The sequence below is a fragment of the Agelaius phoeniceus genome, chromosome 18, assembly GCF_051311805.1.
Source record: "Agelaius phoeniceus isolate bAgePho1 chromosome 18, bAgePho1.hap1, whole genome shotgun sequence".
Taxonomy (NCBI): domain Eukaryota; kingdom Metazoa; phylum Chordata; class Aves; order Passeriformes; family Icteridae; genus Agelaius; species Agelaius phoeniceus.
The window spans coordinates 1619790-1643261 of record NC_135282.1 but is presented as its reverse complement, the minus strand read 5'-3'; the positions used below and the strand labels follow the sequence as shown (position 1 = coordinate 1643261).

Here is a 23472-nt window from a genome sequence, read left to right as displayed (position 1 = left end):
TATTCCATCCTTTTCTTGCCAACCACTCTTGCCAAGCCAAAGCACCAGAGCAGCTCAGATCTTACATCTCATCCTCAGCTCCCAGTCCTGCAGCCTCCAGCAAATGCTTATTTTAGCACCAGCTGGCTCTGATCCCTTTGAACTCTCTGATATGAGATTAAATGTTAATTTATTACATATCATTATAGGATTATATGTTATCTCTAGGATAATGGAATCCAAATGTTAGAATAGCATGTTTGAGATTTAGTGCTTGTACACATTTCCCTCCACTCAGGAAACAAGAATAGCTAAAGGCAGAAGACTGAACAAGAGGTGAATTAATCTGTCTGATCACAGCTAGCCGAGAGCTCAAGCTCTGGAAGAGTAAAGCCAGAGGTTCATAATCTTTTTGCAGAGTTCAGAAGCAGAGGAGAAGTTGACTGAATTTTCTAAAAAATAAATAAGTATGAAGAAATTGTTATCTGCTTTGGCTGTTCCATGGGCAAAATCCCATGGATAAATTATGCAGTGTGAATTATGTGCTTGGCTTTAGATATAAATGCCAGACAAAGCAGAGTGCTGAAGTGACCTGGATGCTGAATTTCTGCAGAATTTCATTCTCTAGGCTCTGGGTAGGTGAGCAGTGCTGGATGTAATAAGATCTGACTTGAACTTGAATTGACTCAAACTTGAGCTGCAGTAGTGATGTTTCCACACAGAGGTTTAGAGGTGATGCCACGAAGCAGAAGGTGAGCAGGGCCCTTTTGCTGTCCCTGTCACTGCCCATGATGGCATTTTCAAATGGGCAGATGCTGATGCTGAGCTGTGGTGAGCTGCATTCTCAGCACACCCAAATGCTGTGATTGTGATGTCCTGTGACTCTCATTCAATTTTATAATTTCCCTGTCATTGAGAAAAGAATTAGATCCAGCTTTTTGCCTTCTCAGGCAATCTCAGATCTGGTCTAATTTACTCCTCTTGACTCTTGGAGAGTTTGAAAATGCTGTCAGCTAAATGCTCATTATCTTTTATTGCATTAATACATTGACATGAGTGAACCACACAGAAAGTATGACCTCATCCAGATTTGGGTTTTGCTCAAGAGTTTTTATTCTTTGCCTGGAAGTTAATAATTGTCTGTGAGCAAGGTAACTGTACTCGGTGCCTCACAGCATGAAAGTCACAATAAGGTTTCACTCTCTTTACACACAAATATTTTGACAAGATCTCCTTGAACTGCCTCCTCCAGAGCTATTGGGAATTTTCATTGTGCTTAGAAAATCAAACTCTAAATTGTGAATTGGCAACAGAGAGAGAAACAAACACCCAAGAAGTCCTGGGTGAGGCTCTCTGCTGGCCCCAAGGAGCCGTTCTCCACGTGTGAGTGACAAGCTGCAGCCTTTGATTGCTGCAGTAAGAGAAAAGTGCTGCTGGGGGAGGGTTATTTTGTCCTTTCTGACAGCAGCTGCCGTAAATTTGTAAAATATGTCAAATGTGTATTCATAAAGTAAAATAATGCATTCAACCATGAGAAATTATGCTTTGTTCTGGTTCTGGGATGTGCTCGGGCAGGGCTGCTTCAAGAAGCAGGGGAGCAGGGGAGCAGGTCAGCAATCACACTTGGAATGCAAAGCTCTCCCACTCTGTAACAAATTAATGGAGTTGCTTGAGGCTGTTGTCATTCCAAAAATAAAATGTTGAATTAAGTAAAGAAATCTGAGACAAAATAGAAACTTTTGTTCTGGGTATTTTGGGCAGGGGAAAAGAAACAGGCTGTCATTAGAAAGGAAGGATTCGTGTTTTCATGTGATGTTCCTCGAGAGGCAGTCGTGAATTGATAACTCAGTGATGTCTGAACTGCAGAACTTGGCCTGTGTGCTTGCTCCTGGGGCAGTCAGAGAGCACAGCCTGCTCTGGGAGTCTGCTTAGCATAATATTGGTTACTGCTGAGAGCAATGCTAAGTGCAGGCTAAAGCCTGGGTTCAGAGAAAAAAAGTCCAGACATCTCTGAACTAATAGTGGGGAATCTGTAAAGCTGTGGAGCTTTCATTGAAAGCAGCTGAAAGGCTGCATGCCCTCACAGGTCTCTGTCCTGGAACTTTGTAGCTTGTGCTTCAATTTCCCAGTGGGGAAACTCCCTGCTGTAGCCAGGCTGCACACACTTGGAATGATCTCTGTGTGTGTGTGTTTGCAGGCTGGGGACACAGATCCTGCTGGAGGCAGCTGCCTGCACCTCTGGAGCTCTGCAGGGACACACCTGAGGGAAAGATGACTTCTTTCCACAGCCCTGAACAGTGCAAAGGTTTAAGCAGGAATTCACACTGCTAACAGTGCCCAAACCCAGCGTGGGTAGTGAGTGATGCAGCAGAAATGGGGAGGGAGAGGGGAATTGCTCCCAGTGCTCAGGCTGTGAGCTCAGAGCTGCTGCCCCAGCTGGATTTTGCTCTGGGTGTCTCTGTCCTGTTTTGTCATGGTCCCCAGCGTGGCACAGGCTCCTCCTGGGATTACAGCCCCAGTGGGATATGGATGTGTGCTGGTGAGACAGAGGATTTTCTCTGCATTCAGGACAGATCTGTGTTCTTAATAACTTTACAGGGGGTTTATTGTAAGCTGCTTTTGTGGTTTCCTGCAGCTCCTTGGGCCCATCAGCTCGGAGCTCATTGCCTCCAAGAGCTTTGAATCAACAGGGTGGAGAATGCAGTGAAAGCCCATTGTTCTGGAGGAAGGCTTTGGACCAGCCTGCCTGCTTTCTGGCAGTGCCTCTGGACAATCAGCATTTTAATATCCTGTAATTTTAAAAAAGCTCATGCAAGGAATTTTCCAATATCTCCAAAGAGAGATGCTTACATGGGGAGAATCACAGGTGCCCTGAAATGAAACACCTGTGTGACCCGTGGGTGCAGGAATGTAGGAAGTCTGTAGAATGTAGAACTTCAAATTCCTTTCCTTCATTTTGGGTTTAGGTGTAATACTCAAGGCCACTGACTACAGTCACAAGCTGGGGTTTGTAAAGAGAAGCACAGCCAAAATTCTGTGTCCAGAGGCTGAGGGATCAGCCCAAACCAGGGGAGAAATTACTGCTGAGAGGGAAAATGGAAAATGCCAGAGCAGATTTAGGGAAGGATCCCTTTGAAATGACATTTGCTCCTTAAAATGGGAATGCAAGAAATGCATTCAGCAATGTGTTTCTTCACTTTGTTCTAATGCTGAGCACAATATGGGAGTAATGACAACCTGCCTTAATGATTTGGGGAGCAAAAAAGGCTTCCTGAAAATTTGGGAAGAGTTGTTGAGAGGGACTTTGTGGTTCCTGGAAGGCAGCAGTGCCATGGTGTTGTGGGGTGCTGTTTACACCAGTGCCCCTTGCTCCCTGCCCATCCTTTTGGGGTGCCATTTGCTGGGGGTGAGGGCATTCACTTTGTGAGAAATGGGGACTCACTGTGGCTGCTGAGATCAATATCTGCAGCCAGAGAGTGATTTTAATAAAAGGACTTTCTCTCAGCTTTGCTATCTCCATGACAGATAGACCCCAGCTAACATAAATCCTGCCCTTTCTCCTGTCAGTCTCTTGGCTTTGTGTGACGTGTAGGTGCTTTGACACAGAATACAAATATTTCACAGTTAGCTAATGGTTTAGAGCATATATTTAAAAGATTTACTTTTGCAATCACCTGGTGCCTTTAGTGAATGTGTTTGCCTTGTGAAGCCTCTCTGTTATTTGGAGAATATAACCACACACTCCCATACATGTATTCATTTTCTGTTGTTTATGAAATATCTCTGAGGGAAAATGAGGTTTTCTTTGGATAATGGTAGAAAGCCCTATTCTAACCTTCTTTTTAGTAATGAGAACCTCCAGTGGCCTTGACAAACCTTATTTATCAGGTGCCAGGGGGGCTGCACAGGGGTTGTCAGTGCTGGCAGCTGCATTAGCAGCTGTTTCTCCTCTCCAGGTAACCAGAACAAAACCCCTGCATGGTTAACCAGGTGTTTTTTAAACTTCAGGTTAACTTGCACTAGTAGCTCTGCCCTTCAGTTCTTTCAGCTGATGAATTTGTGACCTTTAGCCACTGTACTAATGCCTCCAATTGTAAGTGGCAGGACAATCTCCCTGTTGCTGATGTATAAGAGATGCAGAGAAACTTGCCAAGAGCAGCCTGTGACTTTTAACCACTGTATTAACAGCTCTGATGGAAACTAAAATGGCAACTTGGGCCAGTGATCAGCCCAGCAGAGCAACCTGAGCCATTGCAGCAGCCACAATAAATGAGAAAACTCCTGGGGGGCTCCTTTCTTCAGCGCCCTCCCTGCTCTGAGTGTGGGCAGCCAGGGCAGCTTTGTTGGTGTCTGCTCCTGTGGCCTGGGCTGTGCTGGTCTGGAGAGAGAAATTCTGTCCTGCAGCTCGGGGCTGGGCTGGCAGGGAGGGCTGAGGAGGAAGGAGGTGGCACAGGAGCCTCCCTGCTGGGGCTGCACGTGTGCCCTGCTGAGGATAAACAGAGAGGATAAATACAGGCTCTGTTCTGAGGAACAAGCTGGACCTCCTCCCTCCCTCCCAGTAATAACACTGGTAACAATCATCTTCCCAGACAACACAAATAATGAGGTGGTGGCTTAACAAGGCAGTTCCTCAACCCTTTATAAGTGGAGCCTTGTTTCCTTGGAAAAGGATAAATCTCTGATCTGCTGGGCATAGCTCTGCTCTAAGGGGTTTTATTTTCAGCTAAGTAAAAAGTCAGGGTAAACTTTGCTTATTTTGTCTGATGCATTTACCTCACCCTATTTTGTTTGCTTGGTTGTCCTCGTTTACTGTTGTGGTCTCTTGTTTTGCAGCTGCTTTAGGGTCACCTGTGTTGCAGGTGAGGGGAGATGGAGAGGGAGTGTGCCAGGTCAGGGCACAGAGCCACCTGCCCAGCAGCACCCAAAGGCAGGTGCCTGTAGGAGAGAGCAAAATCCAGCAATCACAGACACTGCTTCCCCTAAATGTGCTCTCAGCAGCAGGGGCAGAGCTCCTGCCTTTGCCCAGGCCTGATTTGGGGAGCACAGGGAGAAATATCCCCTCTGGAGTCCAACACTTCACGTTTTCCTCGGCAGCCTAATGGCAATTTTAAGCCTTTTTGTTTTTCTCCAGCTTTCCAAACTTTTGCTGATAGAAAGCCCTGAATTAATCTTCAGGCCTTTTGGGTATTGGATTACACTCTGTCCCAGTCCTTTCTGTGGCAGCACTGCTGGAACTGGCATGGGATGCTAATCCTTCTGTACCTATTCACTCAGCTGGAGAGGAAAATGCATGAAAGCAAATTGCTAGTCCAAGCTAAATTTAGATTTATTCAGTTGGAGTTAATTATAATCTTTATTTAGTCCCAAGCGATGCCTTCTTATCATACACTTATTATAGCTGAGAAAATTAATTTTTATTCTACCATAAAGGTGAATGTAATAATCTGGGTTCAGGGAAGGGATTACTTTAATAAGATTTATAGGCAGCCTTTCAGACAGCACGGTTTTATTACTATCTGTAGGTGGCCTTGCTGCACATATGTCTTTCAGTATGGGTGACTGTGCAAAATGCAGGCAAGCTCAAAACTCTAGAAAGCACCAGCTCGGAAACTTCACCATCCAACTTAATCTGTTATTGTGTTCCAAAGCACTTGCCTTGTTTGGAACACAACAACAAAATTTATGGCTGAACGTGTGGCCTGATCAGGGGTTCCATTCATATGCATGGTTTAATTTTGCACTTAAAAATGTATTTTAGTAGACAAAAGATTTATGAGGCCCGAGATGTGCTTTAAAGTTTTTTTGGAAGCAGAATGCAGGGTAAACATAGGCATGTGGTTTCTCTATTACTCCAGCCCATAAAACCAGGTGCCTTAGTTAAACCCCACTGTCCAAGGTTCAGAGGGAGCAATAAGAGCCTCTACAATGTTGGGAGGAGAAGCTTTAGTGAGAGGGAGCAGGAGCTGTGGTGTGGCAGGACTGCTCTGCCCATGGAGCCTGAGCTTGCCTCATCCAGCTCTGCACGTTCAGTGCTGGGGCTGCTGGTGAAATGGGCTCCTCCAGGGCTGATCCTCCACCCTGCAGGTGTCAGTGGATTCTGCACCTTCCCTGCTTTGCTCCAAGGAGCTTGGAGTGAGGCTGAGCTCTGACACCCTTCTGGCATGAGATGGGCCACAATGTGCAGCTGCAGAGGAGTCTGGGCAGCAGAAGTTTGACTCAGACATTTGGAGATAAGGATGTGAGACATTGTCCCAAGCCAACAAAAGTTAATTAACCTCTCTTCAGTTTTAGATGTTTGGATTAAGTTGATTTTTTTTTTTAATTGCATCTTTTTTCTTGTCTTTCCAAACAAGCTGCTGGTCCAGCAGTGTTTTGCAAAGCAAATCTCTGTCTCCACAAATGTGTAATCAAGATTGAATGGAAGGACTGTGAATTGGTTGCAAGTCCTCCATCAAGTTCTATCCTTACATCAAATTAGGATAAGAAGAAGAGAGAATAAGAAAAGCTTTAAGGGATTTTATCACATTTTCTCAGACTATTATTTTTTATATCTTGACAGCTTTTTGTCTGACTTTAATGTTAAAAATGTACTGGGAGCAGTTCTTAACTCTTCCTTGCAGTATCATTTGTATTTTCAAATTGCTCTGTTCCAGCTGGAAACACTAATTGTCATTATGGCTCTTTTTCTGTGCAGAGGGGTTCAGTGGATAACAAAGTCAGCAGTAAAGGACTGAGGCTTGTTTGTGAATGGAAGGTGATGGAATTTTTCCTGCTTCAGTTGGGTGATAGAATTTTACCCCTCGGGGAACTGTGGAGGGTTCTCCTCCTTTTCCTTGTGAATGTAAAGCTGAGGAGATGAGTCACAGGATGGGCTCTGAGTGCAGGAAGTAAACAGTGACATCCTCCTTTCCTGGCTACTTCACTGCATTCTGGGTGAGTCAGGGAGAGCAGGAGGGGGTGTCCATCCCCAGATCCTCACACAGCCCAGCCTTAGCCCACTCGCAGTGCTCAGGTGATGAATGAACTCGTAGTAGACTTGCACCCAGCAATCACCCTCCTCCTTTTCCTCCTGCCAGCCCCAGGAGTCAGAGTTTTCCTTCCCAGCTGTGGCCAGGCCAAATCACCTTGGGCAAACTCTCCCTGCTGGGGTCTCTGAACAGCATCCCTGGCAATAGGAGAGAAAGTGACCGACACAGCTGGTCCAGAATGAATTGTTTCTCTGTAATTTAGGAGTTCCAAATTGGCTTTCCTTGTGTAGACACCCTATTCTGGGGTACAGTGTGTTTTCATTCAAGGCTAATGCCTGCAATTCCAGAACAAAATCATTGTTATGAACAGAGCCATTTTTATAGTGGAATAATGTACATGTGTAGTTTGATCTTTATGGTGTTTCAGTGAGGGCTGGTGGGAGGGGCTGGTGATTTTTCTCCTGTACAGACAAGCCATTGATTGCCTCTGTGAGTCATGGATAACATCATAGCACTCACTGGCACCACATTACTTGAAATGATTCCTCTTTTACAAAGAGGAGTGTCTGTGTGAGCTCGCTCTACAGTTCTGATGATGCTGCAGGAAAGATGAATTTTAACATTTTCACAGTTTTTCCACAGGTGCAGGCTTGGCTTCTTGTTTGTTTTCAGAGAAAAAGGATATTGAAAGAGTTGCAATTTTAAACAGTTGTTGTTCCTTGCACCTTCAGCTTCAGAATTACTGATGGCTTATGGAAGACTTGGCTCCTGTTAAATAGTTTGCTAAAGCAGAGAGAATATTTAGATGTGAAATTTGGATTTAGGTTCCATCAGGAGCTGTTTTCCTTTTTAGCTAAAAAATGATGGTTTTAAAAGACTTTCCTCTTACTAGATATTAAATAGATGCATTGTTGCTAACACTGACCTGCCACTGCCCCCACTACCTTCCAGCAGGATACTTGTTTTATTTCCTATTAAAAAAGTATGAAATCTAAGAAATTCAATAAAGATTCAATGGAATCTAGAGTTCCATGAATGGCAGATTTTTGTTGCACAGTCTGTCCTGCAGCTGTGGCTTTGCTCCTCTTTTAGTCCTGTGCTGCTTTTTGTGGTGGCAGCCCAGGGTCAAGGGAGATTAAAACCAAGAATGGTGGATAATTTTATGATTAGATAAAAAATGATCAAGGTAACAGAACAGGAGCTTCGTTTGAGGCCTGAGCTGGGCAGAGCAAGGACCAGGAAGGGGCATCTGTGATGCTCAGCATTGCCTTGCCTGCTGCTTTCCTCCCTCTGTGCCTCAGAAACATCACAAGGGACTTTTCTTTCCTGTACTCTGAGTTTGCAGCGTGAGCTGGGCTATGAGGATATTGCCCAGCTCTGGAGGGAAGGATTTTAACATAAAATTGCAGTGATGATGCTTTAAAAGCTGACCTGTTGCTCTAGGGGTCAGTAGTTCCTTAATCCAAGTGAGTATTTTGGCAGGGGAAAAGCACCTGCAGAGAATCTGCTACAAGGGAAAAGTTTTCCAGAATTCCAACTAAATATCTCAATTCACATCCCCCAGTGTGTTATCTGCACACATCTCCCCCCAGCACCCCCAGTGCCCCAGCAGCCTCAGCAAACCAGATTGTTCTGTCTGAGAAAGCTCTGGGCTCTGGGGAAACTCATTTGGTCTCCATTTACTTTTCCTCAGCTCTTGCTCTCTTTTGGTACCTAATTGGAACTAAGCCACGTTCTGCTCTAATGTTCTGCCCTCTTTGATCTTGCTGGAGTGCTTATTAAAGGAGCAGGTGATTTTTTCATGGCATTATTGCACACCAGAAAGCTCCAGATGTGGCTGGTTTCTGATTGTTGCTGAGAGGAGATTGATGCTTGATGCTGATGTGCTGAATTAAAAAGGTGGGGTGTTGGCCTGCCATCCTATGAAGTATTTCTTTTTAGATCTTCCTACAGCATCATAAAATGCTGCTAAATTCAGATATCATATTTTGTTGCAGGCTGGTTCTAGGACAAAGCCCAGCCCTGTCTACTGATGTTTATGGCTTCCCATATAAGCCTTCAGACAAAATTTGTATCTCATTTTGCTTGAGTTACAGCAGGATGATATCCTAGTCCTCACACCAGTTTTGAGCTGAGGCACTGAGAAGTTGCCACTGTAATGAAATGGAGGAAAGGGAAAAACATCCCTTATAAACTTCCTGTAAATCACTGCTTGAGAGAGATAAAATATCTGCATAAAGCGTGTGTGGGAGTCCTGTAATGTAAACACAAATGCATTTAAGCCTTGTCTTGTTTCTGGTTTGTAGCTGCCTCAGTGTTTAAATCTCCTCTGCAGCCTGGTGTGCCTTGGGAGGAGATTTAGCTCCTGCTCCAGAAATCAGAGGGCACTCTTGCTGCTCTGGCTCCTTGCTTATCTGCTTGACTGCTTATCTGTATGGCTGTAAAGTTTTTATGTTAAATGCAACTTCTCAAAAGTATTGCTTTCAAATGTAGTTCAATTTATTTACAATTAATCCAAAAAGGGGCCTGTCTGCATTTGAATTTATAGCAAAGAAAAAATACCCTTCCTTCTCTTCTGCCTCAGCTTTCCCAGGATCAAAGTTCACTTTCTGCTCCTGAGTTGGGAAGTTGCACAATGGCAGAACATGTCAAAGTGCCCTATAAACAAACCACAGAGCAGAAATGGGGCTGCTAAAGCATCCCTTGGTGACTTTCTGCCTGGGGAGGGACAGATTTCTGCCCATCATCCACATGGGGATGGAAGATGTGGCAGGGAAGGACCAAGGTCAATTTTCCTGATGAGAAAATTGGTTGTCCCATGTGTGATGCCACTGCCAGGGTCTCATCATCTGGATTTCTGCATTTCACCATGGGCTGTGCTGGTGAGTTCCAGAGCTGGGCTGATGTTTGTGATGAGAGCAAGGCAGGGGACATTTGCATTTGCCTGTGAAGCTGAGAGGAAACCCTGACCTGATCCCCAGGTGCAGTGGTGAGAGAGGAGATTGCTGGCAGAGTGTTTCCTGCTGAGAATTTTTTTTGGCTGCTTTTGTATATTTTTTCATGTTTACTCATTCCCACAAAGAATATTCCAATGGCTGAAAAAACCTTCTTGACACAAGTAAAGATACAGCAAAAGTAAAGGCAAAAGTATTGTGGTGAAATGAGAAGCATTTAAACAAGTGTAGATAATATCAGACTATCAAAAACAAATGACCAGAATTTCAACTGAGAACAAGAGTGGAGCAAAGTCAAATGGATGGGATTTGCCCTAGAATCTGGCTTTGATAAATGTAGGCCTTAAAAATACACAACCTGAAAAAAAATAGCTTAAATATTAAAGGTTTTATCTCTGCTAAATCGTGGCTGCAGGAATCTGAGTCATCTGGCTTGAGCAGGTGTAATTGTTTGTGTGTTGTGTATCTGCTCTGCCCAGCCCTGACAAACAGTGAAATCACCACTCAGTTCCAGAGGGACAATGGGAGCTTTGACCTTAGGCTCTGTCATTGTGCCTTTGTTATCTCTGTGCATTATGGAACTGCTGCATTTTAATTCCTTGGCTTTCTGTTTGTTTCCTCTGAGCAGTCCCAGGAGCTCGGATTCACCGGCTTTTTGTTGGGTACCAATTGTTAGTCTGAAAGAGCCACTGTTTCTGGTAGGATCACAGCCCAGACTGAATATATCTCACTATTAATTAGAGATCAGCCCAAACCAAAGATGTCTGTTTGATCCCTCCCTCCCTCTGGAATCTTTTCTTTCCTGGGAAAAATCGCTCAGCGCTGGCTGGAGGATTGACCATTGTGTTACAGAGGAACTTCTGTGGTTTCCAAATGTGTTTTATTCTCCTCAGGAATTAAACCAAAAAGTCCTTCTGAGTGTCTGAGATCCTTCTGTGTGTAAAGGATTTCTCCTTCTCTCAAGTTCACTCTTGCCTGCAAATCCATCCCACTGAGACCTCTGTCAAACCCCACATATTTTATCGTGAAAAGTTTTGGTTTCAAGAACATGAAGCTTTTATCAGGTTCTCACCAACTTCCAAGCTGCTGACCTGGCAGAATGGATTGGGAGTGATGCAGATGTTCAACCCCCATTGTTTTTGTGTTAGTGATGGTAGATTAAAGCAAATGTTCCGTTTTTACTGCTTAAACTGTTCTGTTTTACTGCTACTAATATTCAATATGTCAGTTTCTTAGGCACATTGAAACATGGATGAGGAGAAGCTGAAAGTTTGATCTGATGATAAAAGAAAAACAAAAAAATAGACTGCCAGGAAAAAGTTTTGGAAGTTAGTTTGGGATCTGGGCAGTCAGTCCTCTCTTGGTGGCAGCCAGTCCTTGGTGAATGGCATTTCAGCAGAGACCAGGCTGGGGAAGGTGGGAAGGGAGGGTGCACTGCTCCCAGCTGAGCTCTGAACACAAGTGCTGTTCCATGGTACCTGTGTCAGATTGTTCTGTAACTGCAGGACTGATCTCCTGTAATCCATTGCTTTTGTCAGAAGCTGATCCATGCTAAGCAAACATCTGAGTTTCTGTTTCCTTTTCTCGTTGGCTGCAGTGGTGGAGAGCCGAGGAGGGATCATGGACAGCATCCAGAGATTCTCCAACCTGCCAACCTATCTCCCTGCAAACCCTCACATCTCCAATGCTGATACTTTCTTCTTCCTCAAGGAAGCCAACCAGGATATCATGAGGAACTCCAGTTTGCAGTCTAGGGTGGATTCATTCTTTATTTACAAAGCCAAACAGCCACCTGTCCTAAACGCCACGTATGGACCCTTTTCTGTTGAACAACCCGTTCCCTTGGACCTCATGCTGACTTCTGCATCTTTTGGTTTCACAAATAAATTCACTTTTAATTGGAAATTAAAATCCCACATAATCAACAGCTCAATCTATTCCAACAAACCCAAAATACAGACCTTGTTCTATATAGCGGGGAAGGACTGGGATGACTACGACTCTGAGGAGATGCTGCCTTGTGTGAAGATGTTTGCTTTCCTGGAGTCTAGAGAGGTGGTGGCCAGCTGCAGATTGACAGGCCACCTGGGATTATGTGTTGTGGAGCTGGAATTGTCTCCCAGCTGGTTCAGCTCCCCTCCACCCCTGCTTCCAGAGGAAACAGCCTCCCTGGAAGGGATTACTGTGGAGCTCTTCTATAAGATTTACACAGTGGATGGGGAATGCTCTCCAGAGGATGCAAAATGGGAAAACAATATCCATGCAGGTGAAGAGAATGAGCACCAAGCTCTGTCAGCTATGGAGAGGATTGGTAGCATCGTTGTTTACCCAAATCAAGACAGATTAAAGCAATCTTCGCTGAGGGTGGATGAAAATATCCTTATTCACTTACCACTCAGCCCAGTCAGAGAGGGGGACATTGTGACCTTCCATGTTTTCCTGGCTGATTACTCACTAGCAGACCAGTTTGTGTTAAGGTAAGAGAATTTTTTAAGTGTTGTATGCAAAACAAATAGGGGCAAATCAATGCTGAGTGTAAACATTTGGTTATATTTACTGTTTTCTTGAGAGAACTTCTGCATTTCTCCTTCAACAGGCAAAAACTATAGATAGTCTTGAATTATCTATGTGGATGACACTTTTTGGACCATGGGCATTGATTTTAAAGTATGGGCTATAAATGTTTGCTTGATTATTTTTTGTTTTAATTCTGTTTGCTTCTAGTCATAATTCTGCCTCTGTAAGTCATGCCTCTCAGCCAGGGTAACTGCTGCAATGTGTTTTGCTAAAGAGTTTGCTGGAGGGTTTTCTGTTTCTTTGGTGAAGTTCCCTCTGTTTTATTGACATTATTATCATTATCTTTCCAAAATGCACGGGCTACATCCTGCACAGGTCAAATGTGGTGAGAACTCTTGCTGCATTGTACAGAGGGGAGCTGAGAGCTGAGGAAATGAGCTCAGCCTGTGTAGGAATCCTTTGGCAGAGCCAGGATTTGGGGCTAAACTTTGCAAGTTGTCTTCAGTTTTCCTGTAAGATCAGCCCTTCCTGCTTCTTCAAGCTTTTGACTGCTAGTTTCGTGGCCTATTTTTGTTTTAAGTTTGGGGACTCTCTGTTGACCTTTCCTTGTGAATCTGCCTGTAATAGGAGAATTCAGGCATTTCAAACCACCCCGAGGGTTAGTGCTGCGTTTTTGTTCTGTCCTTAGCTGTCAGACTCCGGGTTCAGAGCTGCACAGGGACCAGATTCAGAGAGAAATGTGAGCCAAACTGGGGGAACAAAAGGACCAAAAGGTAATTGGAAAGTGTCATCTGCTGTAAGGATGTGAGGCTCTCTGGAAGGGAGGAGCTGCAGCCCGTGCAGGGAAACCTCAGAGCAGATTCGTGCCTTCCGACTTTTGATCCGAGAAGGATGGGAGCAGAACGTGACACAAGTGCACTTTGGGGACAGATGTTGAGAAAACAGGCAGCAAACCTTATGCAGCACTTTCAAATCATTCAGCATTTGTGAAATAGCACATGCATATTAATAAACTTACAGATTGCTGCCTGAATAGGGACAAGTGATTCACAGCACAGCGCTGCTAACGGGGGGGAAAGTGTGAGAAATACAATGGGGTTTAACCAAACTTTAAAAGGTTTGGATCGGGAAGGGGCTTCCTTTAAACACAACTTATTCATGCTCTTTGTGGATTTAGTGTTTTTAATTTGTTAAATATGGATTTGGCCAGCATCCACTGCCAGTGGATGGACTGGCCTGACGGAGCAGCCGGGTTTCAGCAGGCATCTATTGATCCTCAGTGCCATAGCAGAGAGATTATAGAATTTGCCTAAGGCTCTGCAAGGATTTAACATCAGCTCTTAATTCTCAGGGTTTTGTTCTCTTCCCCACACCACAGATAAAATTCCCAAGGTATTAGAGGCAGCCTAAGACGAGGGTGTTTTCTTTCCACTGGAATTTATAAAACAGCATTTACCTCGTAACAAATGGTGCAAGGCTAGAGTTTTGATATTTCTGCTGGCCAGGAAATAACCAAAAACTTCTTGCAGAGACACTTTTGAAATGGTGTTTTTCAAAAGCAAAATAGGTCCTGGAGCACTGAGCAGGTGACTGAGCTGGGTTTTCAGGGGAGCAGAAACTGAGGGAGCAGGCAGCTTCCAGGCTGGGGAGCCCCAGGATGATCCACAGGAGCCTGGCAGCTGCTGAGACCTCACCTGTCCCACAGCCCGTGGGGTTTGCATGGCTCCAGCTGCCAGCTGTTCTCCCAACATGTGGGACGTCCATCTCAGTGCTCCTGGGAAGGCAGTCAGGTTTCCATGGGGATTTCCTTCTCTGAAAAGTGTATGGAATCTGTTGATCTCCAGGAAATGTTTCTGGTACAATAAATCAGCATGTTTTACGTGCCCAGAAATATTTCCTTGGAAAATTCACTGCTGGCTCTCTGTAGTCTAGCCTGTCTGGGCTTTTATTTGGCTTTGCTTGCATTGTGCTTTTCATCAGAGAAGCTGAAAGTATTTTTATTTACCCTTCAGTTGAATGCTGAAAGTGAGAGGCAGAATGCAATTCTGCTGGTGGCTCACCTGCCCTTTAGAATGGGAAGGGTATCTACAACTGTTGCTGTGATTGTTTTGAATGATGTGTGCTGGGTCCATGGAGAGATTTTCACCTGAAGTTCACGTGGAAGGCAGGGAATGATGCTGAGGGAAATACAAGCACTACAGTGCCTACATCTCATTTATGCAGCTTCCCTCACCAGCTTTCCCTGTTTTTCTGCTCAATGTTAATGTCTGTGAAAACCCAGAAGGTTTTATATACCTAGAATTTCTGTGTGTTATAGCCAGAGAAAAAGACATTGGAGTGAATGTTTGCCTTGGGAAATATATTTTTGCCTAATATAACTGATAGTTTTTAATCATATCTGTTGTAAGTGTAGCAGGGTCTCGCTCATATGAGAGGATAGATCAAAACCAAGTCATTCTCAGCACAGCCTTGAGCTCTGACAGGATGCAAAGGAGCAGATATGCTCAATTTTATGCACCTCTTTACTATTTCATGCTGTGTTGCATAGTATTTTATTTTATGCTGGATTTTTCCTAGCAGAACTGACTTCAACTCTTATATGGGAACGGATTCTCTTTTTGTTTTGGTGAAATCTGTGATTCTTAACCAAGCTTGGGAGCTGAGAAGCAGTTGGAAGCAGTTCCTTGATTCAGCAATGTGCTGTGCTGAGAGACACCCCCTTGTCAGATCCCCATCCTCGCAGTCCTGTCACTGGCAGGGTGACACTGCAGCTTGTTTGTGGAGCTCCAGCTATCACTTCCAGGCTCTTCCATCGCTCCAAACTGGTTTTGCTTGGCTTGAGCTAAGTCTTGGTTGGGTTATTTTCATTCAACAACTTGAATTTCAGGTGGAGTTGGAGCTCTAGTTGTGCTGTGTTTCAAATAAAATACATTTGTTTATTTTCCTACTGGGATGCAGCCAGCGTGGCTTGGTGTCAGGGAAGGACACAGATGTGTCAAGGGGCAGAATCTGGGGACAGAGTGTGCATTTAGTGCCTTGTGTTGTGCCTTTGTTGACAGATGATCTATACATGTGTGTGATGAAATGCTTATGACACTGGAGATTAATTTGTGGCCTTGCTGGTCTGACCTGTACTGCAAAATTCACCATCTGGGAAGATAAATTTTGCCCATTATGTTTGGTGGTTTGTCACTAAGCATAGTTTAACTGTAAAGGTAGGTGAAATGGGCTATGTTTGCCATGATTAAACTCTTTTATGGGCCACCTTGTTAAAAAAAAAAAAAAAGGGTAAAAATGAAGGACAGGTTTGAGATTCCAGCAGGACTCATAATATTTCAGTGTCACAAAATTTCAGGACTTTTTGTCCTTTGATGTGCTGGAGTATCTCTGTTTCCTTCTTCACTAACAAACTTAGATGAAATGTAGTAAATGAGAAGAAAAAAGATGGAAATCGTGACTACAGAGGGGGTAACAGCAACTTTAGTGCTAATTGCTAAACAGAAGAAGTCTCCTGATACATGGAGGAGTTATAAAAGAGACAGGAGAAAACAATTCCTGCTCAACTGGAAGAACAGAAATCTCATCTAATAGCACTGGGAATGGCTTCTATTTCTTCTGTGGTGTTTGTTATTATTTAACTCCATCTTGAGACTCAGAGGATGAATTCAAAAGAAAAATGGGAGTCAATTTGTACAGCAGGAGAACGTTTAATGACATAAATGGACAATTGCCCCTTGGTTATAGGGAAGAAATGAGGACACTCTCTTTAGGAGTGAACAATGGATTTTTGGATTGTTCTCCAAGTCTCCCCATGTTAGTGAGGATGTGCTGCTCCTGAAAGCCCAGCATTAACAGCAAACTGTCACACACAAAACGTGGGTTTGTTGGCATCCCTCACACTCCCCAGCAGCAAGGAGCCATCCTTCCTTGTGCCTGCTCAGAATGGAGCTGGAGATGGGGGAAATTCCGGGATAACAGCAAGGAAGGAGGTAATGAACAGCTGGGAAGGGAAATGGGAGCTGTGCCTGCAGGGGATGGCAGGACCCTGCTCAGGGCCATCACTGTCCCTTGGTGCCTTGGCAACCTCAGGAGAAGGATTTTCCATTCCTCCCTGCCCTGCTCCACACACAGCAGCTCAGAGACTGAGCATGAACCAGGACAAGGTGTTACACATACCAGGAGACCCTTCCTGATTAGTCTCACTAGGCAAAATGATGCTAAGGATTTATATTAATAAACATATATCCATATGGAGGAGGTGATGTCTCCCGCTAAGGAATAAAAATTGCACAGACCATTAAAAGTGACTTACAAGGCTTCTGTGTTAATAATGAAAGATCTGGAGAAGTCTGAGCAGTCGTCTAGGAGGCCAGAAAAAGATCATTAAGAGGATGTCTCCTGCCAATAGCTGCCAAGAGCAAACAAGGGAAAGAAAACAGAAGGTTTTGGATCCGGAAATGCATAGAAAATGAGAGTACAGACTGTGGGGAATGCAGCCTGGCTGCCTGTGAGGAGGAGGCTCCACATGGCCTTCATCGCTCCCAAGCAAGCTGCTGGGAATGGGAAGCTCTGTCACTGGGATTGTCACTGGGGAGAGAAAGAAATGATTCACTGGAACATCATTGCAGGATGAACATTCAGCAGAATTCAAACTGTTGAGAAAGGAAAAAAATAAAATACAAAAATGCTCTTCTGAAATCTGAAATGCTGGTTCAGATTTAGAAATAATCACTGAAATAAACCATTACTGGTGGCTTGGGAATAATTTGGGTTTGAGTGCAAAATTTTAATAAACCCAGGATGAATGTTGAAATTTTTGGCTTCCCTTTCCTCTCTGAATGTACATGGAGCTAAATGTAAATATGAAATAGTGATACGTAATGTTAATAAAAATATCAAGCACTGCTAAGTCTGGAAATGCCAGATCTGTCTGTGCAACCTTTCTGCAGTCCCCAAGTACTTATGCACCATTTCATATTCCTCCAAGACAGATTCACACTATTTCATTTTTCCAGATCTCCTGCTTCATTTGATGCCTATATTGTCTTCCTCCCACTATTTTCTTTTCTTTTTGTCACTGAATGGGAAAGGGAGTAATATCCTTCCAGGGCACTCCAATGAAGCCTGGGGGAGCTGTCACCAGAATGGTTTTTTTGGCTTGAATGAGCCATTTCTATAAATCCTCTTTCAGAAAAGGTTGAAACATTATTTTATTTTTCCTATTTCTGTTTGAGGCCAGCTTGTGGCCCAGAAAAATTGGCTGTAGCTGATGAAAACCTGACATGGTGGTATGGAGTAACAAATTTCACAAGGATGCTGTGTGAAGTGCTTAGACCTGAATCTCTCTTGGCTGAAGGGAAAAAGGATTTTTTTTTTTTCCCCTGGGAGCTGCTGGATCCATATCCATGAACCAGCCTGGAAATCATTGTGCCACACTGGCAGCTTCTCTCTCCTCCTCACGTGCCTTAAGATAACCTCCTCTGCCCCAGCCACCCTGGAGAGGGAAAAGAAAAGAAACCACCCCCTCATACAGCCTTAAAACCAGTTCAAAATGACAAAAAAAATAATTCCTCCTTAGAGCTGGAGCAATTCTAAAATCAGGGAATAAATGACCCAGTGAATCCTGAAAGAGCCTGCAAGACTACAGTCAATAAAGCTTTTTAATGGAATTTTAGATAAAGGTCAACTATGTGCTGCAATAATCAGCTGTCCATGATCACTGCTGGGGCAGAGCAGCAGCTCCAGTGACAGAGAGAGGCCCTGGGAATTGTTGGATATTGGCTTGGAAGCGCTTCCAGATGGGATTGCGGCCTCGTGGTGATAAAACAGGGCTTTAATTGAGATGTCTCCTGATGGAAATGCCTGCTGCCCTGCAGAGGGGTCCTGTGCTGCTCTGTGCACACACCAGGCTCCTGTGCTGTGTGGAGGTGCTGCTAAGGGCAAGGAGCAGGGCCCAGCTCCTGGTGATGGGGCAGCGTTCCCACTGCTGCTCCTTGGCTCAGGGATCTTCTCTCCTGGGAGTGGGGAAATGTTCGTAAGAGTTGGAGGGGAGGGTGGATCAAAATGCAGAATTAATTACAAATATTTAGCCTGTTCATGTATTCCACCAGTGTTTTTCACTGAAGAGTTTGCCAGTTATTTTTAATTTTGGTGCTTTGGGAATATTTCGCGTGTGTGTTAGAACACTGAGTACAGCTGGAATGAAACAAGGATCCACTTCCCACTGGAGAAGGTGTTTGGTTTGCCTTGAAAGCCTACTTCTGCTCCCATTCAAGCCCTGAATTCCAGCACCTCAGCTATCTCATTCATCTGCACCTGTGAGCAGTAAGGATCTGGCAATGTCACGTAAATTAATTTGCTGTTTCTCATATCCAGAACCATGAAGCAGGAAATAAGAGAGGTGGTTGTATTTATTTTGAGTTGCTTGGTGCAGGAGCAGGTGTCTCGTGGCTGCTCTGTGAGTGGGTTCATGGTGCTGTGTGCCACTGCTGGCTCTGCATCTTGTTTGACAAGCAGGGATGGTGAGAGGAGCCCTGGCAGGCCCCTGTCTGCCCAGGTCAGCAGGCATTGCTGTGCTCTGCAAGGGAGGGGATGTGAGCAGCACTTCCCATGGATCTGAAGGTGCCAATGCACCACGGGGCCTGACACAAACTCTGCCTTGTTGATGGTAATGGAAAGAGATTTTACATTTCTAAATGGATCGGGTTCTACAAGCTTGTTGTAAGCTGAACCCCATCTCCAGAAGCTTTGACATGACAGCTCCTGCTAATTAACTGCAGGCAGCTCCTGCAGAGCTCAGTGCCTGCTGCAGGGCCAGGTGTGGGTGTGCAGAGCACTGAGGCTGCACTGAGGCAGGGACAGGCTGTGCTTCACCTTCCCCTGGTGCTGAGCCTGCCTGGGATGGGGCTGGGGATCCCTTTGGGTGAGGAGCTGCATCACAGGGACCCCAAAGTCAGCATCACAGGGACCCCAAAGTCAGCATCACAGGGGACCCAAAGTCAGCCTCTGCATCACAGGGACCCCAAAGTCAGCATCACAGGGACCCCAAAGTCAGCCTCTGCATCACAGGGACCCCAAAGTCAGCATCACAGGGGACCCAAAGTCAGCATCACAGGGACCCCAAAGTCAGCATCACAGGGACCCCAAAGTTCAGCCTCTGCATCACAGGGGACCCAAAGTCAGCATCACAGGGACCCCAAAGTCAGCCTCTGCATCACAGGGACCCCAAAGTCAGCATCACAGGGACCCCAAAGTTCAGCCTCTGCATCACAGGGACCCCAAAGTTCAGCCTCTGCAGCCAGCTCAGGGCATTGACACTGCTCTCCTCCAGAACTTGCTTTTGCTGGGGGCTATCCTGTCCTACCTTTGCTGTGATTAATGTTGGTGCAGCTCTGAAATGGGAAAGGAAACCACAGAAGATGGAATTAGAAGCTGAGTTTTGCCTGTGAGCAGCCAGCTCTGAGTTGAGTTACCTCTGTTAATGAACACAAAGCTGCCTTGAGGTGACAAAACTGCTTAAATTCACAGTATCACAAAGGGCAATCTAATGTTTGTCTTACAGCTGTCTTGTTTTTCTTCATCCATTTCTTTTATTTTTACCTTGTACTCAGGTTGGAAACACAAGTCAGCAAAGGTTCCTGTCTGTGAGTGATCATTTCAAGTTTGGGGCACACTGTGGCTCTCTGCACACTGTGTGTCCTCACAAACAAGTCCCTGGCAGGGAGCTTGGGGGGAGCCTTTGTTTTGGACAATATGCTGAGTAGTCCCTGCTTTGTGCTGCCAGACAATGATGGCATTGATCAGCTTCTTGTACAGCTCTTCATTAGCTGGCAGTGCAGTAAATCACAGTCTTGTTTAAACAAGTCAGACACAACAGTGATTCGGTCCTTGATGCAGTTACTTCTCCTTCTATTCATTACATTCACAGTAATGAATTGTATTAAAAGTAGAAAAATGCCACTACTTTGAAATTTCCTTTTTTCCTGAGATGTTTCAGGCCATGCATTGCTGTCATTTTATCCTGGTAAAAATGAGATTACTCTCCTGTGAAGCTGGTGAAGTATTGCTTTGAGGGAGCACATTGATCTCAATTTCTTCATGCTCCCCCTGATGCAACAGAGAGTTGCTTTTGTCCTTGTGTTTACCCATGAGTTTTTGCATGCTCTGATAGAAGAAGGCCACTGTGATAGTTGGCTGACAGCTCTGGGGAGAAAGGACTCTCAGAAAGAGCAGGAAACCAAATATTGCAAGAAAATTGTCAACAAATCTTCTTGTTTTGGGTGCTGCTCCTACTCCCCATGCAATTTATGTCAATAAAAGACTGGTAAGAAATGGTTTTGGGCAAGGCAGAGCAGGGAGCTGTGCTGTGTGAGGTATTTAATGCTTCAAATAGCTGCCACGTCTGCCTTGGATGCTGTACTCGGCCAGGTTATGAAAGAAATCATATTAACAAAGTTATTGGATCCCAGATGAATCCAAAGAGCTGCAGGAGAAGAAAACAGTGACAAATGAGTCTGCCATTCCGAGGCACAGCAAATGGTGCTTACTGTTAAAGCTATTTCACTGCTTGCACCATTCCTGGCAGCCCTGGAGCTGCAGGGGCGGAGATGTGGCCGTGCCAGGATGGGGAAACCTCGGGCTGGCAGAGCCTCCAGAGCCCCTGTCCTGGGACCAGTGCTGGGTGACACAGGAGGCACCATCAGGGGCTCTTCCTGAGCTTTCCAGAGCCCCCAGAGCCCCTGCCCTGGGCCCAGTGCTGGGTGACACAGGGGGCACCATCAGGGGCCCTTCCAGAGCTTTCCAGAGCCCCTGTCCTGGGATCAGTGCTGGGTGACACAGGAGGCACCATCAGGGCCTTTCCAGAGCTTTCCAGAGCCCCTGCCCTGGGATCAGTGCTGGGTGACACAGGGGGCACCATCAGGGCCTTTCCAGAGCTTTCCAGAGCCCCTGCCCTGTGCTGGGTGACACAGGAGGCACCATCAGGGCCTTTCCAGAGCTTTCCAGAGCCCCTGCCCTGTGCTGGGTGACACAGGAGGCACCATCAGGGCCTTTCCTGAGCCCCCAGAGCCCCTGCCCTGTGCTGGGTGACACAGGGAGCACCATCAGGGGCTTTCCTGAGCTTTCCAGAGCTGCTCCTGAGTGCTCTGGCTCTCCTCTCCCCCAGCTCTTGGTCTGGCACCAAGCAGTGCTGGGCTCTCAGTGCCCTGGGTGCAGCAGTGCTTCACCCTCTGTTGGGGGTTACAACCACTAAATAAAAGGGAAATGTCTCTCAAGCCTGTTCTCCTGAGGATCCCCAGGGAGATGCTGCATTCCCAGCAGAGGAGGAATTGTCCTGAGCAGCAGTATTTCCAGGGGTATCCCCTCAGGAGGGTGCCCTTGGGAGAGCCATGCTCACTCAAGCAGCCCCATGTTAGTGGGGCAAACCTGTGACCCTCCCTCTGCCCCACCATGCTTCCCTTTAAATGCCTCACCAAGACCAAAATGTCCTTCCTGTCCTCCCCCATCCTTCTGAAAAATCTCCTGCCAAGCAAACTTTCTCAATTCCTTTTTTTATTCTCATTGTGTGGCCCAACCTTTTGTGGTATTAATGAAGGAGCCCTCCAATGCATTTTCACTAAATCCCCATCTCTAATTGTGCTGGTCCTAGAGGACAGCAAGTGGGAAAGGCAGAGAAGCAGAAGTGTGGGATAGGCAATGCCTTGTTCCTGAGCTTTCTAAGCATCTGCTCAATTTAATGAGGGCCTGGGCAAGAAATGTAGAAATGTGCCAAGCAGCCACAGGGAGCACACACATGAGCACTTTGATGCAGATCCCTGGTGGAGGATGGTGATAAAATGCACCAAGTAATGCTTGGGGACAGTCTGAAAACTTTGTCCTGGTCTGGGAGGTAGCAGAGGGTGAGAGAGAAGCAGTTGCAGACTGTGAGAATCTGGAGCTGGATCCAAATACATTGTGAGTTTTGGGTAGTTTTGGATCTGGGAATTTGGCTCTGGCCCATCTCTAATTTAATTTGCCTGGCCAGAGTCTTCTCAGTGTTCCCCAGAAAAGAGGGGCGATTTAATTAACTTCCTTAGAGTTCCTTAGGACTTGTGCCAGTAAAACCTCTTGAATTTGGTTGTGTGAAGGCACACGGGTGTGTGCCAGTGTCCTGGCTTCATGTTTCTCTGGGGAATTTGTTAGGGACAGTGGCAGCCCCGAGTGGGTGGGTGGGCAGCACACAGATGGAGAGGGAACGCTCGTGTTTGGAGCTCTGTGTGTAATGGCACACAGCACCACCAGCAGAACACTCTTAATTGTGGCATTTCCTGCTGCCATCTCCATAATGTGGTGTAAGTACCTACGCTCCTCAGCTAAGATGACTTTTGACTCATTTGCCAAAGCTAATAACCCTTTAAAAATAATTTAAACCTTTTTCAGAATTATTCCCCTGATGCTCTAGGGACCAGTAGTCCTTTATTTGCCATAGAGCAGCCACAGAATGAATAGCAGCACTGTGGACTCCCTCAAACAGCGACCTTATGTGAGATGTAGCGATTACAGCAATTAAATCCTCTTTGCCAAGGCAACCAGGGCTTTATTTCTAACTGAAGTTACATTTTTTTCCCCCAAATGAATCTCTTCTGCATGCATTATTCATTTTTCTTTGGAACATTTAGCCTGTGCAAATTCCACGAGCTCAAATTCAGTATTATTACTTATTAATTATTGTGTTGAGGTAATGTCTAGGACAGACTGCCCCAAGGGGTCAGAGGGCACTGGGTTCCCCACGCAGCCAGAAGCAGAGTAAGGCCATAAACTTTGTCATGAGGTGGGGGTTGAAAATTTAGCAGCATTTGTGGAACAACTCATGAGAGTTTGCATTTGCATTTTCTTGACTCCAAAACCCACATCAAGGAAGTTTGGGGCATTTTGGTCCAGTGGATACTTAGGCCAGTACAGTTCTGACCATACCCTTAAATTAAGTGTTTGAAGTAGGTTGGTCATGTCAGCTCAGACATTTGAAGTCCAACTGCATTCTCTTCATTGTGGCTCTTGCTTGGAGAAGGGAAGGTCAG

At 45.4% G+C, this 23472-nt stretch overlaps 1 protein-coding gene across 1 annotated transcript in view; it reads left to right on the top strand.

The window, feature by feature from the left end:
- Positions 1-23472, top strand: part of LOC129128470 (transmembrane protein 132B) — a 228052-nt gene that overhangs the window by 48574 nt on the left and 156006 nt on the right. The window contains exon 2 of the mRNA XM_054645799.2: positions 11499-12378. Within this exon, the coding sequence (XP_054501774.2) occupies positions 11499-12378 (880 nt within the window). The remainder of the gene's footprint in view (positions 1-11498; positions 12379-23472) is intronic.